Below are 19,290 nucleotides of genomic sequence, written 5' to 3'. Positions count from 1 at the left end.
TAACTCCAGAACGTTTATGTGGAGACAAGTTTCCTGGCTTGACCATCTTCCTTGGAAGTTTACCCCTTGCGTGACTGCACCCCATCCTCGGAGACTTGCATCCGTGGTTACTAGGATCCAGTCCTGGATCCCGAACCTGCGCCCCTCTAGGAGGTGAGAGCTGTGCAGCCACCACAGGAGTGATATTCTGGTCTTTGAAGACAGGACTATCTTCCGGTGCATGTGCAGGTGGGATCCGGACCACCTGTCCAACAGGTCCCACTGAAATACTCTGGCATGGAATCTGCCAAACTGAATGGCCTCGTAGGTCGCCACCATCTTCCCCAGCAACCGAGTGCACTGGTGGATTGACACTCTTGGTGGTTTCAGAATTTGTTTGACCAGGCTCTGAAGTTCCTGAGCCTTTTCCACTGGAAGAAAAATTCTCTGTAGTTCTGTGTCCAGTATCGTTCCCTAAAAATGACAACCTCGTTGCCGGAATCAACTGTGATTTTGGCAAGTTCAGGAGCCCAACCGTGTTGTCGAAGCACTGTCAGGGACAGGGCAACGTTTTCACCAGCTGGTCCCTGGATCTCGCCTTTATCAGGAGATCGTCCAAGTACGGGATAATTGTGACTCCTTGCTTGCGAAGGAGAACCATCATTTCCGACATTACTTTGGTGAAAATCCTCGGAGCCGTGGACAGACCAAACGGCAACGTCTGAAATTGGTAATGACAATCCTGAATCGCAAACCTCCGGTAAGCCTGATGTGGAGGATAAATGGGAATGTGTAAGTAGGCATTTTTATGTCCACCGACACCATAAAATCCCCTTTCTCCAGACTGGAGATCACTGCTCGGAGAGACTCCATTTTGAATTTTAATTTTTTCATGTAGAAATTGAGGGATTTCAGGTTCAGGATTGGTCTGACCGAACCATCCGGCTTCGGAACCACAAATAGACTTGAATAAAAGCCTTCTCCCTGTTGTGACTGGGGAACCCTGACTATAACCTGATTTTGACACAACTTTTGTATGGCGTTGCAAATTACCTCCCTGTCCGGAAGAGAAACTGGCAAGGCCGATTTGAAAAATCAGTGAGGGGGGACGTCTTGAAACTCCAGTTTGTACCCATGGGATATTATTTGTAAAACCCATGGGTCCAGGTCCGAACGAACCCAGAACTGACTGAAGAGTTTGAGACGTGCCCCCACCGGTGCAGACTCCCGCAGAGGAGCCCCAGCGCCATGCGCTGGATTTGGCAGAATTCGGGGAGGACTTCTGCTCCTGGGAACCCACCACGGCTGGTGATCTTTTACCTTTTCCACTTCCTCTAGCAGCAAGGAAGGAGGAACCTCGCCCTTTCTTGTATTTATTGGGCCGAAAGGACTGCATTTCATAGTGGTGTGTCTTCTTTTGTTGCGAAGGCACATAAGGCAAAAATGATGACTTACCCGTGGTAGCCGTAGATACCAAATCAGCGAGGCCGTCACCAAACAAGACACCACCTTTGTACGGTAGGGATTCCATATTTTTCTTAAGAGTCAGTATCAGCATTCCACTGATGAATCCATAATGCTCGCCTAGCTGAGACTGCCATGGCATTGGCCTTTGATCCCTAAAGCCAATATCCCTTGCAGCTTCCATTAGGTAAACTGCCGCGTCCTTGATGTAACCGAGCGTCAAGAGGATGTTATCCCTATCTAGGGAATCTATGTCAGATGACAAGTTATCTGCCCACTTTTCAATAGCACTACTCACCCACGCAGAGGCAATGACCGGTCTGAGTAGTGTACCTGTGGTCGTATAAATGGATTTTAATGTAGCTTCCTGCCTACGATCTGCAGGGTCTTTAAGGGCTGCCGTGTCAGGTGACGGAAGAGCCACCTTTTTAGACAACCGCGATAGGGCCTTGTCCACAATGGGGGGTGACTCCCACTTTTCCCTATCCCCAGTGGGAAACGGATAAACCACCGGAATCCTTTTGGGAATCTGAAATTTTCTGTCAGGACTTTCCCAGGCTTTATCAAATAAAGTATTCAGTTCATGAGAGGGATGAAACGTTATTTCAGGTTTCTTTTCCTTATACATACAGACCCTTTTATCCGGAACAGTAGGGTCCTCAGTGATATGCAATACCTCTTTTTAATAGCCACAATCATGTACTGAATGCTCTTAGCCAATTTAGGATCTAATCTGGAATCACTATAGTCGACACTGGAATCAGTGTCCGTGTCGGTATCTGTGTCTGCCAACTGGGTAAACGTACGTTTCTGTGACCCCGAGGGGACCTGAACTTGTAATAACAAATCTTCCACAGATTTCTTCCATGCTTAGGTCTGAGACTCAGACTTGTCCAATCTTTTACTAATACGAGCAACATTAGCATTCAAAGCATTCAATACATTTGCCCAATCAGGAGTCAGCAGTGCTGACATGGTCACCCCCACCGCCTTTTGCGTCTCTAATACAGTCTCCTCCTGTGAAGGGCACTCAGCCTCAGACATGCCAACACACGTGTAATACACACCCACAGACACACTGGGCTTATAGGGGACAGACCCACAGAGAAGCCTGTCAGACACAGAGGGAATTTGCCAGCTCACACCCCAGCACCAAATCAATGGGTCAGAAGCGTAACTAAAATGCCCCAGACCTGTAGCGCTTTTTACATTATATAATATTGCACCAAATAACCGCGCCCCCCCAGTTTTGCACCCTGATACTTGATCAGCAGTGTGAGGAAGGACCAGCGTGTCTGCAGCCAGCGGAGAGGAAGTGGGGACGAAGCTCCGCCCCCTTAATGGCGCGCTTCCGTCCCGCTCTTTCATATATGGATTATACTGGCGGGGGTTAGGACCATGTTGTACACTAATGTCCTCTCTTGCCAGACTGTCACTGAGGTATTTTAAGTTGCCACTTCTGCTCTGTGCTCCTGATTCTGCCTCCCCAACAATGCTCTGCACTCCCTGTTCTGCCCCCCCAACCCAGCTCTGCACTCCTTGTTCTGCCACTTTTGTTCTGTGCTCCCGATTCTGCCACCCCAACCATGCTTTGCACTCACTGTTCTGCCCCGCTCGCTCTACGCTCCTTGTTCTGCTCCCAAATCCCAGTCTGCGTTCCTTGTTCTGCCTCTCCACCCTGCTCTACGCTACTTGTTCTGAGCCCAAACCCTGCTCTGCTCTACTTGTTCTAACACCCCGCCCCCCGCGCGCGCTCTGCACTCTTTTTTCTGCTGTCCTTTTTCTCCTCTCCTTTTTCTCACTCTGCACTCCCTGTTCCGCCCCCAACTCTACTGTGCACTACTTGTTCTGCCCCCTTCCCCCCCTGCTGTGTACTCCTTGTTCTGCCCTCCCCACTCTGCACTCCTTGTCCTGCTCCCCCCCTCACTCTACGCTACTTGTTCTGTGCCACGTGCTCTGCTCTCCCTGTTCCCGCTCTGCACTCACTGTTCCTGCTCTGCACTACCCCACCCCTTCTCCCCCCTTTGCTCTCTTTTTTTGTTATCTTTGTCTATCAGACATTGATATAATTGGTAGGAGTCTGTAAAGATGGTGCAGGAGGCTGGAGAGACACAGACGGGGCAGGAAGGGACATGGGGCACTAGTCTGGTGGAACTTCTATATGATAATGCCATTTGTCCTAATCATACACAAATAGGCATCTTCTGGCCAATTTGAACTTCTATATGAATACATACCGACTGATGACTGACCAGGCAGGATCAATCTCTTCAGAGATTCTCCATATACTGTAGATAAAGTGTATTTTCATTTCTTGTAGCTCTCCTACACTACGCCTAGCCCCATACATTGCTCTCCTACCCTACTTCTCATCCTGCACCCTCTTACCGCACACACTACTCCTCACCCTGCCCCCCTCCCCACACACACTGTTCTCCTACCCTCCCCCTGCACCCACTCCTCCCTGTTCTACTACCCACCCGCACAGTGCTCTCCCACTGCCTCTCTTCTCTGTTCTCCCTTCCCTATCCTGCCCCCCCCCCCTGCACTGCTCTCCTGCTGTCTCTCTTCCATGCCCCTCCACTCTGCTCTCCCCCTGTCTCTTTTCCCTGTTCTCCTATGCCCCCACTCTGCTGTCCCTCTACCCAGTACTGCCCCTACCCACCACTCTGCGCTCGCTGTTCTGCTTCTCTCCCTCCTTGCTTTGTGCTGCTCCCTGTTTTGCCACCCCCTCCCTTTACACACTATGCTTTCCCTGTCCTGCCCTCCCTTGCTCTGCTATCCAGCTGTCACTCTTTCCTGTTCTCCCCCCACTCAGCGCTCCCTGCTCCCTGTCCCAGTTCTGCTCTCTTGCTGTTTCTTTTGCCTATTCTCCTACCCTCCACCCTCCTTGCTGCACTGCTCTCCCATTGTCTCTTGTCCAGTGTTCTGGACCCCCCCACCGCTCTCCCCCCTTACCCTGAATCCCCTCTATACACATTGCTGTCCTACACTACCAGTCACCCTGCACCCCCTCCCCACACACACTGCTCTCCTACCCTACCAGTCACCATGCACCCCCTTCCAACTCACACCGCTTATACACTACTCTGCACAAACTGCTCTCTTACACTGCACCTCACTGTGCACCCCCTCCCCGCACACACTGCTCTCTTACACGACCTCTTAGCCTGCACCCCCTCCCTGCACACACTGTTCTCCTATACTACTCACCCTGCAACCCATCCTCACACATTGCTCTCCTACACTACTCACCCTGCACCCACTCCTCCCCACACACTGCTTTCCTTCATTCCATCCACGCACATGCATGTCTCCTACACTACCACTCCACTACATCCCATCCACACACATGCATATCTCCTACACTACCACTCCACTACATCCCATCCACGCACATGCATGTCTCCTACACTACCACTCCCCTACATCCCATCCACACACATGCATATCTCCTACACTACCACTCCACTACATCCCATCCATGCACATGCATGTCTCCTACACTACCACTCAACCTACACACACTACTTTCCTGCACTATCCCTCTCCCCGCACACACACTGCTCTCCTACACTACCCCCCACCACCTCCCCACACACACATTGCTCTCCCACACAACCCCTCACCTTGCACCCCCTCTCCGCACACACTGCTCTCTTACCCTACCCCTTAGCCTACACCCCCTCCCCGCACACACTGTTATCCTACAACTACTTCTCAAACTGCATCCACTGCTCTCCTGTATTAATCCTTTCCCTGTGCACACTGTTCTCCTGTACTATCCCCCTTTCTCACCACACTGCTCTTCTACACTACACCTCACCCTGCACCCCCTCCTCTCGCACACTTCTCTCCTACACTACCCCTCACCCTGCACCCCCTCCCCGCCTGCACATTGCTCTCCTACAGTCCCCTTCATCCTGCTCCCCCTTCCTGCGCACACTGCTCTCCTACACTACCCCTCTCCCTTCACCCCCTCCCCTAGCACACACTGCTCTCCTTCACAATCCCTCACCCTGCATCCCTTCCCCACACACACTGCTCTCTTACACTACCCCTCATCCTGCTTCGAGAAGGGTACTGGGAGGTATCCTGAGGATCCATTACTGCAGATTTTAGTGGTGAATGCTGCGGGATGGTTCCTGAAGATCCAATACTGCAGCGGGTGTAGGGCAGCAGTGGTGGGTTCCACCGCTCTCCTACGGGCCCAATAGCGGCATTGTCCATTTAAAAAGTAAGTCCGCACACTGCGTCATTTTTAAGATTCCAGATGGATGCAAAGAGCCAATGGCAGCGTAATTGCCCCACAGCCTTGGGCTAGCTAATATTAGCCTCCGTGAGACAAGAGCTGGCCGTTCGGTGGAGGAGGGGCTGAGAAGAGCTCCTGAAGACAGAAGTCGCTAAGGAAGTCTTAGTGGGAGGCAGACATGCAAAAGAACTTTAAAGTTCGCCGCTCCCAGGTGAAGATGAACGAAGTTGCCGCTGCAAGCCCTGGAGGTACGGTGGCTATGCAAAAGTGCTTAAAAGCCGCCGCCCACCTGGTGAAGGTGCAGTGTAATAAATTATTAATACATTCAGTATTCTGTCTTCATTTTAATATTTTAAGTTGTTTCTGAATCATTTTTGTACTTACAGGTACTTATACAGTGGTAAATCAGTTGTAAAATTTCTGCAGATATAATTTTTTGGTAATGGGTATATGTCTAGGGGCTGGCTGGCAACTTTTAGCCTGGGTGGCAAGTACAGAGCACTGGCCCATAAGCAATGATGGACTGGGGCCGGGAAGCACCCCTGGAATGTCACTGTGCCCGAAAGGCAAGGGGGCGTGGCTATGACTCACAAGGGGTGCCATGAGTCAGGAAGGCCTGGCCTTGTGGCTTGCCCCCACCTCGCCTTATGCCAGTCGCAGATGGAAGGGCGGGCAAGCAAAGAGCCGGGAGGGTGTGCTGCTCAGCCAGCCCATTGTCTGTGTGCCCGGACCAGCCAAACAGGCTGAGGAAGTTAGCTGTGTGCACTGAAAACCACCGCTAAGATTATGCTGGATCAGGATTTATCTATCTAATCTACTATATCTATATATCCTAATATTCCACCAGAGACCTATGTTAGTATGAGTTAGTTTATGCAGACAGGCAATCCTTACAGAAAAAAAAATATTATTATTACATTACAATACTGAACATACAATTATCGGGATTTCTTCTTTACGCACTTTCTCTACTTTCAACTCTTTTTTTTTTTTCTGGGATTTTCTCCTTCTTTCCCTGCTTCTGCTCTTCCCCATGATTTCTGTTCCTTTCATGGTCCAGGGGTGAACTTCCATGGCCTTGCCTATTTGGGAGTCTTCTATGGACAGTGGGTCCCATCTAGTGTCATAGGGACTTATTTATCACAATCCGTATTTCATATGCGGCTGTGCAGTGATATTTTTACTGAACTTGCATTGCAAACTAAATTTTTTTAACAAGAATGTACTATCTTTTATGTGCCGGGACAGAGCTTGTGAGATAGCCCTGTCACGGTGAATACTACCTTTTTTGGAGTCTGTCTTATATTTGGTGTGGTTTTTTGCAGTAAACTAGTAACCCTAGTCACACATAACCTGATCCAGTCAGACAGTGTTATAGTTATTGTTACAGTCATAGTTGCCTACTTTCTCGCATCCTCCGGGAGGCTTCCGTTTCAGCCACAAATCTGCTGCCCTGCTTTGTAGGTCAAATCTACCATTCTTCAGATTCTGCAGGGCTGACACTAAGGAGTTTCTTTGCAAGTGATTTGCTATAACTGCTCAGGAGTCACTGCTGACGACTCTCATTATCCCCCCCCCCCCTTGTGGGAACCCCTGACTGGAGAGAGAGACAGCAGGACATGATCACACACAGCCTCTTTTCTCTGACGTCCTAGTGGATGCTGGGAACTCCGTAAGGACCATGGGGAATAGACGGGCTCCGCAGGAGACTGGGCACGCTAAGAAAGAATTAGGACTACTGGTGTGCACTTGCTCCTCCGTCTATGCCCCTCCTCCAGACCTCAGTTAGAATCTGTGCCCGGCTCGAGCTGGTTGCACACTAGGGGCTCTCCTGAGCTCCTAGAAAAGAAAGTATTTATTAGGTTTTTTATTTTCAGTGAGATCTGCTGGCAACAGACTCACTGCTACGAGGGACTTACCTGCTTGCAGCTAGCTTGGGCTTCTAGGCTACTGGACACCATTAGCTCCAGAGGGTTCGAACACAGGCCCAGCCTCGGTCGTCCGGTCCCGGAGCCGCGCCGCCGTCCCCCTTGCAGAGCCAGAAGCAAGAAGAACGTCCTGGAAATCGGCGGCTGAAGACTCCGGTCTTCATTAAGGTAGCGCACAGCACTGCAGCTGTGCGCCATTGCTCCCCATGCACACCACATACTCCGGTCACTGATGGGTGCAGGGCGCTGGGGGGGGGGGCGCCCTGGGCTGCAATTAGATTACCTTAAAATGGCAAAACAACACATAATATAGTCTAATAAACTATATATGTGTAAAAATCCCCTGCCATAATATTAATATAAAGAGCGGGAGAAGCCTGACGAAAAAGGGGCGGGGCTATCTCCCTCAGCACACTGGCGCCATTTTCTCTTCACAGCTCCGCTGGAAGGACGCTCCCCAGGCTCTCCCCTGCAGTTTCCAGGCTCAATAGGGTAAAAAAGAGAGGGGGGGCACTAAATTTAGGCGCAAAACTGTGTATTATAGCTGCTATAGGGAAAATCACTTTGTGTAGTGTAAATCCCTGTTTATATAGCGCTGTGGTGTGTTCTGGCATACTCTCTCTCTGTCTCCCCAAAGGACTTTGTGGGGTCCTGTCCTCAGTCAGAGCATTCCCTGTGTGTGTGTGCGGTGTGTCGGTACGGCTGTGTCGACATGTTTGATGAGGCTTATGTGGAGGCGGAGCAGGTGCCGATAAATGTGATGTCACCCACTGCGGGGTCGACACCAGAGTGGATGGATATGTGGAAGGTATTAACCGACAGTGTCAACTCCTTACATAAAAGGCTGGATGACGTAACAGCCGTGGGACAGCCGGCTTCTCAGCCAGTGCCTGCCCAGGCGTCTCAAAGGCCATCAGGGGCTCAAAAACGCCCGCTACCTCAGATGGCAGACACAGATGTCGACACGGAGTCTGAATCCAGTGTCGACGAGGATGAGACATATACACAATCCACAAGGGGCATCCGTTGCATGATTACGGCAATAAAAAATGTGTTGCACATTTCTGACATTAACCCAGGTACCCCTAAAAAGGGTATTATGTTTGGGGAGAAAAAGCAACCAGTGGTTTTTCCCCCATCAGATGAGTTGAATGAAGTGTGTGAAGAAACGTGGGCTTCCCCCGATAAGAAACTAGTGATTTCTAAAAAGTTACTGATGGCGTACCCTTTCCCGCCAGAGGACAGGTTACGCTGGGAGACATCCCCGAGGGTGGATAAAGCGCTCACACGCTTGTCAAAAAAGGTGGCACTGCCGTCTCAGGATACCGCCGCCTTAAAGGAGCCTGCGGATAGAAAGCAGGAAGCTATCCTGAAGTCTGTATATACACACTCAGGTGCTATACTGAGACCTGCTATTGCTTCAGCATGGATGTGCAGTGCTGCAGCAGCGTGGTCTGATTCCCTGTCTGATAACATTGATTCCCTTGACAGGGACACTATATTGCTAACCATAGAGCATATTAAAGACGTAGTCTTATCTATGAGAGATGCACAGAGGGATATTTGCCGGCTGGCATCTAGAATAAATGCAATGTCCATCTCTGCCAGGAGAGTATTATGGACTCGGCAGTGGACAGGTGATGCGGATTCTAAAAGGCACATGGAGGTTTTGCCTTACAAGGGTGAGGAATTGTTTGGGGATGGTCTCTCGGACCTCGTTTCCACAGCGACAGCTGGGAAGTCGACATTTTTACCTCCGGTTCCCTCACAGCCTAAGAAAGCACCGTATTATCAGGTACAGTCCTTTCGGCCCCAGAAAGGCAAGCGGGTTAAAGGCGCGTCCTTTCTGCCCAGAGGCAGGGGTAGAGGGAAAAAGCTGCACCATACAGCCAGTTCCCAAGAACAAAAATCCTCCCCTGCTTCCACTAAATCCACAGCATGACGCTGGGGCTCCACTGGTGGAGCCAGGTGCGGTGGGGGCCCGTCTCCGGAACTTCAGCGACCGGTGGGTTCGCTCACAGGTGGATCCCTGGGTTCTACAAGTGGTATCTCAGGGATACAAGCTGGAATTCGAGACGTCTCCCCCTCGCCGTTACCTCAAATCAGCCTTGCCAGCCACTCCCCCGGACAGGGAGGTAGTGCTGGCGGCAATTCACAAGCTGTACCTCCAGCAGGTGATAATAAAAGTTCCCCTCCTTCAACAGGGACGGGGTTACTATTCCACAATGTTTGTGGTACCGAAACCAGACGGTTCGGCGAGACCCATTCTAAATTTGAAATCCTTGAACACTTATATAAGGAGGTTCAAGTTCAAAATGGAATCGTTCAGGGCGGTTATTGCAAGCCTGGAAGAAGGGGATTACATGGTATCACTGGACATCAAGGATGCTTACCTGCATGTCCCCATTTACCCACCTCACCAGGTGTACCTCCGTTTTGTGGTACAAGACTGCCATTACCAATTCCAGACGTTGCCGTTTGGTCTGTCCACGGCACCGAGGGTATTTACCAAAGTAATGGCCGAAATGATGATACTCCTTCGAAAGAAGGGAGTTATAATTATCCCATACTTGGACGATCTCCTTATAAAGGCGAGGTCCAGGGAGCAGTTGTTGGTCGGAGTAGCACTATCTCAGGAAGTGCTACAACAGCACGGCTGGATTCTGAATATTCCAAAGTCGCAGCTGGTTCCTACGACGCGTCTGCTGTTCCTGTGTATGATTCTGGACACAGAGCAGAAGAAGGTGTTTCTCCCGGAGGAGAAGGCCAAGGAGTTGTCATCTCTGGTCAGAGACCTCCTGAAACCAAAACAGGTGTCGGTGCATCACTGCACGCGAGTCCTGGGAAAGATGGTAGCTTCTTACGAGGCAATTCCATTCGGCAGATTCCATGCAAGGATCTTTCAGTGGGATCTGTTAGACAAGTGGTCCGGATCGCATCTTCAGATGCATCGGCTGATCACCCTGTCCCCGAGGGCCAGGGTGTCTCTGCTGTGGTGGCTGCAGAGTGCTCATCTTCTAGAGGGCCGCAGATTCGGCATACAGGACTGGGTCCTGGTGACCACGGATGCAAGCCTCCGAGGTTGGGGGGCAGTCACTCAGGGAAGAAACTTCCAAGGACAATGGTCGAGTCAGGAGGCTTCCCTATACATAAATATTCTGGAACTAAGGGCCATTTACAATGCCCTAAGTCAGGCAAGACCCCTGCTTCAAAACCAGCCGGTGCTGATTCAGTCAGACAACATCACGGCGGTCGCCCATGTAAACCGACATGGCGGCACAAGAAGCAGGATGGCGATGGCAGAAGCCACAAGGATTCTCAGATGGGCGGAAAATCACGTGATAGCACTGTCAGCAGTGTTTATTCCGGGAGTGGACAACTGGGAAGCAGACTTCCTCAGCAGGCACGACCTCCACCCGGGAGAGTGGGGACTTCATCCAGAAGTTTTCCAACTGATTGTAAACCGTTGGGAAAGGCCACAGGTGGACATGATGGCATCCCGCCTAAACAAAAAGCTAAAAAGATATTGCGCCAGGTCAAGGGACCCTCGGGCAATAGTTGTGGACGCTCTAGTGACACCGTGGGTGTACCAGTCGGTTTATGTGTTCCCTCCTCTTCCTCTCATACCAAAGGTGCTGAGGATAATAAGAAAGAGAGGAGTAAGAACTATACTCATCGTTCCGGATTGGCCAAGACAGACTTGGTACCCGGAACTGCAAGAAATGATCTCAGAGGACCCTTGGCCTCTGCCTCTCAGACAGGACCTGCTACAGCAGGGGCCCTGTCTGTTCCAAGACTTACCGGGGCTGCGTTTGACGGCATGGCGGTTGAACGCCGGATCCTGATGGAAAAGGGCATTCCGGTTGAAGTCATTCCTACGCTGATAAAAGCTAGGAAAGATTCCTTCGCTGATAAAAGCTAGGAAAGATGTGACAGCAAAGCATTATCACCGCATATGGCGAAAATATGTTGCTTGGTGTGAGGCTATGAAGGCCCCCACAGAAGAATTTCAGCTGGGTCGTTTTCTGCACTTCCTACAGTCAGGAGTGACTATGAGCCTAAAATTGGGTTCCATTAAAGTCCAGATTTCGGCCCTGTCTATTTTCTTTCAAAAAGAACTGGCTTCACTGCCTGAAGTTCAGACGTTTGTTAAGGGAGTGCTGCACATTCAGCCCCCTTTTGTGCCCCCGGTGGCACCTTGGGATCTCAACGTTGTGTTGGATTTCCTAAAATCACATTGGTTTGAGCCACTTCAGACCGTTGAATTAAAATATCTCACGTGGAAAGTGGTCATGCTTTTGGCCTTGGCTTCGGCTAGGCGGGTGTCAGAATTGGCGGCTTTGTCCTGTAAAAGCCCCTATCTGATCTTCCATATGGACAGAGCAGAATTGAGGACGCGTCCCCAATTCCTCCCTAAGGTGGTATCAGCGTTTCATTTGAACCAACCTATTGTGGTGCCTGCGGCTACTCGGGACTTGGAGGCCTCCAAGTTGCTGGATGTAGTCCAGGCCCTGAAAATCTATGTTTCCAGGACGGCTAGAGTCAGAAAGACTGACTCGCTGTTTATCCTGCATGCACCCAACAAGCTGGGTGCTCCTGCTTCTAAGCAGACTATTGCTCGCTGGATCTGCTCCACGATTCAACTTGCACATTCTGCGGCTGGACTGCCGCATCCTAAATCTGTGAAGGCCCATTCAACGAGGAAGGTGGGCTCTTCTTGGGCGGCTGCCCGAGGGGTCTCGGCTTTACAACTTTGCCGAGCTGCTACCTGGTCGGGATCAAACACGTTTGCAAAATTCTACAAGTTTGATACCCTGGCTGAGGAGGACCTTGAGTTTGCTCATTCGGTGCTGCAGAGTCATCCACACTCTCCCGCCCGTTTGGGAGCTTTGGTATAATCCCCATGGTCCTTACGGAGTTCCCAGCATCCACTAGGATGTCAGAGAAAATAAGAATTTACTCACCGGTAATTCTATTTCTCGTAGTCCGTAGTGGATGCTGGGCGCCCATCCCAAGTGCGGATTGTCTGCAATACTTGTATATAGTTATTGCCTAACTAAAGGGTTATTGTTCTGAACCATCTGTTCAGTGAGGCTCAGTTGTTATTCATACTGTTAACTGGGTATAGTTATCACGAGTTGTACGGTGTGATTGGTGTGGCTGGTATGAGTCTTACCCGGGATTCCAAATCCTTTCCTTGTTGTGTCAGCTCTTCCGGGCACAGTTTCCCTAACTGAGGTCTGGAGGAGGGGCATAGAGGGAGGAGCCAGTGCACACCAGTAGTCCTAATTCTTTCTTAGAGTGCCCAGTCTCCTGCGGAGCCCGTCTATTCCCCATGGTCCTTACGGAGTTTCCAGCATCCACTACGGACTACGAGAAATAGAATTACCGGTGAGTAAATTCTTATTTTCTATTTTGGTATGCACTCATCCATAGTGTGCTGCTGCTAGTGAGCTGTTGGGGTAAGATTTGTTGTTAGTAATATTTCTTTAGATAAATGCATTTGTTTAATTAGAGTATCTGGTGTCTATAATGTATAAGTACATTATAAGTATAATATAATGTATAAGTGGTAAAGGTGGTAAAAAGGGGGTGTGGCGCTGAGAATAAATAAATGGCTGATACTCATCTAGATACCGGGGTGTGTTGACCTTATAAGTTTTCTTCCTTCCCCTTTGTTTTCTTAAGAGATATCCTTCCAAAAAGTTTCGGACAATACATGCAAATAAAAATTGGAATAATTGTGGGTTATATTCTAATCCCAATTAGAGATGTATTGTTCCTGTATGGCTTTATATGTTGTTTATCTTAATGGATATACCTAGCTTACATATTAAGTGGTATGTCAAAGCACATAAAGGTTTCTTTTCAGAATAATCAGGAACCAAAACGTCTCTCACTGGGACATATTTCTGAGGCAAATGCGTACCTCAACTTACACAATAACAATTGATAACAGACTTATCAAGGTATCTTTCCTTAGAATAAGACAGATCCAATCGTAAAATGGTATAAATAATGTACAAAAGATGGTTTCTACAGTGCGTACCTAACTTACACTAGTTAGGTGCAATATCCTCATATAAAGGGTTCTTTTCAAAATAATTTGGAGGCAGGCGTCTCTCAATTAGACATAATTCTGAGGCAAATACGTTCCTCAACTTACACAATAACAATTGATAGCAGACATATCAAGGTATCTTTTTAAAATAAGACCAGGATTCAACCATAAATCAAATGGTGTAAACAGTGCACAAGATATGGTTTCCACAGTGCGTACCTAACTTACACTAGTTAGGTGCAATATCCTCATATAAAGGTATCTTTTGAGTATAGAAAATCGTACCAGTACTCACAGACGTTCTTATATATTGCAGTCACATCAAGGTATCTTTGTATTTCAAGAAGATAGAGGCTCATATATAAAATGTAACAAAATTTTAATAAAAAATCTTAAAAAGAATTACAAGAAGAAGTGAAATAAAATATTGGCTGATGGAGGGCACCGCCCGTGTTGGGGATTGGGAGGACCAACAATATTCAGCACATGAGGACCGGTACCTATAGGGCTAAACAAAAATAAAAAAGGGTCGTACCTTTCTCCCAAAAACGAGCGGTGTAGTGTTCAACAGGCAGTAGTCCTCATCCAACGCGTTTCGAGTGTGCTACTCTTTATCAGGGCTGATGGAGGACTGTGGTGTCTATAATGATTTGGTTAATTATGTAATGGTATGGAAAACAGAACATCCAATAAATATAGGTAGTGCCTACAAAATACAGTCCAGTGTCCACAATAAAGTAACATCTAACACACCAAAATCATAATTTACTTATATGTTTAGGGATGAAATCACACAAGTTCAAATTGCATTTGGGATTTATTGCATAGGCATCACGTATCATGTATATTGTGCTGAGTGAGAAGAAAAGGAATATCACAGAGAATATATAATTGCAAACAAGAAACCCCATATTGCAAACAACAATGCTAGTATCAATATTTGCAATACTTCCTAAAACATATTGTTACTAATGTTATATAGAATGTTACATAGGCATGCCCATTCGTGGAACTAGACATTTGGTTCCACAGTCTTTAATGTTGAAAGCTAATTTGTAATGTCGGACATTTTTCAATTCCATCATTAATAATAAAAATGAGAGAAGCATGTTCATTTGTAGACTAATCTTTTTAAGTAACAATAAATTTGCTAGGTGTTTTTTTCTTATTTGGTCTACAAATATTGCCACGCTTCTTTTTACAGAATACGGGGCTCCTGATGATGCAGAGATTAAGCCACTTCAGCCGTTTGCCTTGAAAAACCAGTTACTTAGTAAGTTTTATGTTTATGTAATTATGAGTGGGTTGACAAAATGCACCAAGGTACGTAAAACATTGGCATGTTCTGAAATTTCCTAAAGCCTGATGGTGGAGTATCTATAATGTGTGCAGTGGTTGCGGTGCACAGGGGCCCTGGATCAGCGCACACCCGCACTAATTTTGTCAATACTTAAATTTCTGCAGTCCCATGTCTGCGGCAGCAGAGCTGCACAAATCCCAGGTAAATTGGTGCGGCGCCCATGTTCCTGGCGATTTGCACATGTGCAGTAGGAAAATTGCCAGGAAAATGGCCTCCGTGGATTCTACGGCCGACCTATTGCGCAGTTGGCAGGTCATCTGTGCACAGGTAAATGTACTAATCTACATGATATATCATTAACAGCTGTGCTGCAGAGCCGACCTGATCTGTCTGTTCACATGGACAGATACACTTAGCAATATGTTGTTCATCGGATGTATGAATGACATTTTGCATAGTGTGTGCACAGCCTTAGATATATTATAATGGATCTAGTACAATTTTCCATGTTATGTGTGTTCCCTGTAAAAGCTTTGCAGTTGTTCTCTCGATAATTGCTTGTTCAAGCAAAGCTTCACTTTGTTACCACTTGTTTTTTTATTGATAACTGATATCCATAGTTTTTAATATTTAAAACTTATTTTTAATGTCAGACATTTTTCACTTAAGGTGTGTACACACGGTGAGATCCTTGCTATGCCCGATTTTGACTATGCGATTTCCCTTAAACTCCCCCAGAGCACAGTAGCACAGATTATGACTATCTGTACTTTTGATTTTGTCTATGTACGATTTTGACTAAAGGCCCATACACACTTGACGATAAAATGAACGACGTCGTTCATTTCAGCCCTCATCAACGACGTCGCTCATTATATCGTCAAGTGTGTATGCATCCGACAACCACCGATGCGGGGCCCCGCGGGACGTTAACGACCCTCGCTTATCTGTGGAGCATGTATGCTCAATTTCCACTATGGTCGTTACCGACCAGAGACGACGTTGAATGTGTATGGTGTGAAAGACCAACGACCAAGCCACTGTTCACCAGCCCTGTTCCCAGCTCATTATTTTAATAAACTGTTCAGCTTGGATGCTTCAACGATGAATGGTCTATGGTCTTTCGTCTTTGGTCGTTGGTAGTGTGTATGCTCATGTCGTTTGCTCAGCTGTTCAAGGGAAGTTCAAGGGAAGTCGTTAACGACGGTCGTTAACGATGTGTGCATCGTCAAGTGTGTATGGGCCTTAAGTGCCAATTTTGATTATACTTTGTACTAGATAGTCAAGATTGACTTGCCTGCACAGTCTATCTAGCCTTACGATACCGACCCCGTGGGAGTGCGCATCGGGATCGAATCTGTATCGCAAGCTGTCTAACACCTTGCAATTTCCAGTAACTTTCCTTGCAATTTCGACTATATACTGTAGTCAAAATCTTACAGATTTGTCTCACCGTGTGCACACATAATGAGAGAAGCATGTTAAGTGAAAGACTGATCTTTTTTAACTGACACTTCACTGCCTTTAAATAACAATAAATTGGATAGGAATAATTTAGGATAAGGGTATAACTTGTACACATTATCATATAAATATAACTCCATTAGGGACATATGTACTAAGCTTTAAAAAGTGATAAAATGGAGAGTGATAAACTACCAACCAATCAGCTCCTGTCATTTTTCAAACATAGCCTGTGACTTGGCAGTTAGGAGCTGATTGGCTGGTACTTTAACTCTCCAATTTATCACTTTTCAAGGCTTAGTACATCTCCTCCCTATGGTCAAGAACACAAACTCTGGGGGGTATCCTATTACCTGTGGTATTTTGCTGCACAAAAAAAATGGGCTTTTATTCCGCTAAAAGCCTGATGGTCAATTTGGACAGTCAAATTAGAGCCCGGTTGTTTCATGTGGCAAATTACCCTGTATCACATGAAAGTACATAGGATCCATGAAAAGCTGCAGACCTATGTATTTTCTGGGCCGCAGTCGGGTAAAAAATGGTCACTTATCGGTTTTGCCGCCTAAGAGCCAGCATCGAGGCTAATAGGATTGCCCCGTCGGCGGTAGTTATCTGAAGTAATTTATCGCAGCTAATAGGATATCGGGCAAAGGATTGAGCTATACACTATAGCTGTATAGTATATGTTAACTGTATAAAATGATAACACTGAAATGTATCATGGCAAAAGCAAAGATAAATCCCTTCAAATTGACCTACTTGTTTTCTGCTAATGCAGGCCTGGCAACCTGTGCTTCTCCAGTTGTTGTGAAACTACACATCCTAGAATGCTCTGCCACAGTTTTAGCATTCCCTAATAACTGTGGCAGGGTTTGCTGGGTTTAGTTTTTATCCAAAATAAGATGGAAAAACATAATTGGACCCATCAAAATTTGAATGGTTTAATTTGTGAATATCTCCAGGTTTAATTGATATCATGGATTTCTGCTACCTGATTCAATACATGGTGCAAAGGGTTGTCTGTATGTGTTCTAATCTTTATATAAATGAAAATATGGTATATACACATATTTTTCTCTAACGTCCTAAGTGGATGCTGGGGACTCCGTCAGGACCATGGGGAATAGCGGCTCCGCAGGAGACAGGGCACAAAAATAAAGCTTTAGGATTAGGTGGTGTGTACTGGCTCCTCCCCCCATGACCCTCCTCCAAGCCTCAGTTAGGTTTTTGTGCCCGTCCGAGCAGGGTGCAATCTAGGTGGCTCTCTTAAGGAGCTGCTTAGAAAAAGTTTTAGGTTTTTTATTTTCAGTGAGTCCTGCTGGCAACAGGCTCACTGCATCGAGGGACTTAGGGGAGAGAAGTTCAACTCACCTGCGTGCAGGATGGATTGGTTTCTTAGGCTACTGGACACCATTAGCTCCAGAGGGAGTCGGAACACAGGTCTCACCCTGGGGTTCGTCCCGGAGCCGCGCCGCCGACCCCCCTTGCAGATGCTGAAGATTGAAGGTCCAGAAACCGGCTGCAGAAGGCTTTTCAGTCTTCATGAAGGTAGCGCACAGCACTGCAGCTGTGCGCCATTGTTGTCACACACTTCACACCATTAGGTCACGGAGGGTGCAGGGCGCTGCTGGGGGCGCCCTGGGCAGCAATGTATAATACTTTTTATGGCTAAAAAATACATCACATATAGCCCTTGAGGCTATATGGATGTATTTAACCCCTGCCAGATATCTCAAACTCCGGGAGAAAAGCCCACCGGAATAGGGGGCGGGGCTTATTCTCCTCAGCACACAGCGCCATTTTCCTGCTCAGCTCCGCTGTGAGGAAGGCTCCCAGGACTCTCCCCTGCACTGCACTACAGAAACAGGGTAAAACAGAGAGGGGGGGCACTTTTTTTTGGCGATATTTTATATATTTAAGCTGCTATAAGGATACAACACTTATATAAGGTTGTTCCCATATATATTATAGCGCTTGGGTGTGTGCTGGCAAACTCTCCCTCTGTCTCCCCAAAGGGCTAGTGGGGTCCTGTCTTCAATAGAGCATTCCCTGTGTGTCTGCTGTGTGTCGGTACGTGTGTGTCGACATGTATGAGGACGATATTGGTGTGGAGGCAGAGCAATTGCCGATAATGGTGATGTCACCCCCCAGGGAGTCGACACCGGAATGGATGGCTTTGTTTATGGAATTACGTGATAATGTCAGCACATTACAAAAATCAGTTGACGACATGAGACGGCCGGAAAACCAGTTGGTACCTGCCCAGGCGTCTCAGACACCGTCAGGGGCTGTAAAACGCCCTTTACCTCAGTCGGTCGACACAGACCCAGACACGGACACTGAATCTAGTGTCGACGGTGAAGAAACAAACGTATTTTCAAGTAGGGCCACACGTTATATGATCACGGCAATGAAGGAGGCTTTGCATATCTCTGATACTGCAAGTACCACAAAAAGGGGTATTATGTGGGGGGTGAAAAAACTACCTGTAGTTTTTCCTGAATCAGAGGAATTGAATGATGTATGTGATGAAGCGTGGGTTAACCCAGATAGAAAAGTGCTAATTTCAAAAAAGTTATTGGCATTATACCCTTTCCCGCCAGAGGTTAGGGCGCGCTGGGAAACACCCCCTAAGGTGGATAAGGCGCTCACACGCTTATCAAAACAAGTGGCGTTACCGTCTCCTGATACGGCCGCCCTCAAGGATCCAGCTGATAGGAGGCTGGAAACTACCCTAAAAAGTATATACACACATACTGGTGTTATACTGCGACCAGCCATCGCCTCAGCCTGGATGTGCAGTGCTGGGGTGATCTGGTCGGATTCCCTGACTGAAAATATT

At 47.7% G+C, this 19,290-nt stretch overlaps 1 protein-coding gene across 2 annotated transcripts in view; it reads left to right on the top strand.

Moving 5' to 3' along the window:
- TBCE (tubulin folding cofactor E) overlaps positions 1 to 19,290 on the top strand; it is a 517,370-nt gene that overhangs the window by 426,243 nt on the left and 71,837 nt on the right. For both annotated transcript variants that reach the window (XR_010176094.1, XM_063917562.1), the window contains exon 16: positions 14,889 to 14,957. Coding sequence is in view for 1 of the 2 variants with exons in the window: in XM_063917562.1 (XP_063773632.1) it covers positions 14,889 to 14,957 (69 nt within the window). In the remaining variant the exon portion in view is untranslated. The remainder of the gene's footprint in view (positions 1 to 14,888; positions 14,958 to 19,290) is intronic.

Source organism: Pseudophryne corroboree, chromosome 4 (genome assembly GCF_028390025.1).
Source record: "Pseudophryne corroboree isolate aPseCor3 chromosome 4, aPseCor3.hap2, whole genome shotgun sequence".
NCBI lineage: Eukaryota > Metazoa > Chordata > Amphibia > Anura > Myobatrachidae > Pseudophryne > Pseudophryne corroboree.
The sequence above is the reverse complement of the archived record's forward strand: the minus strand, read 5'-3'. Positions and strand labels throughout refer to the sequence as shown.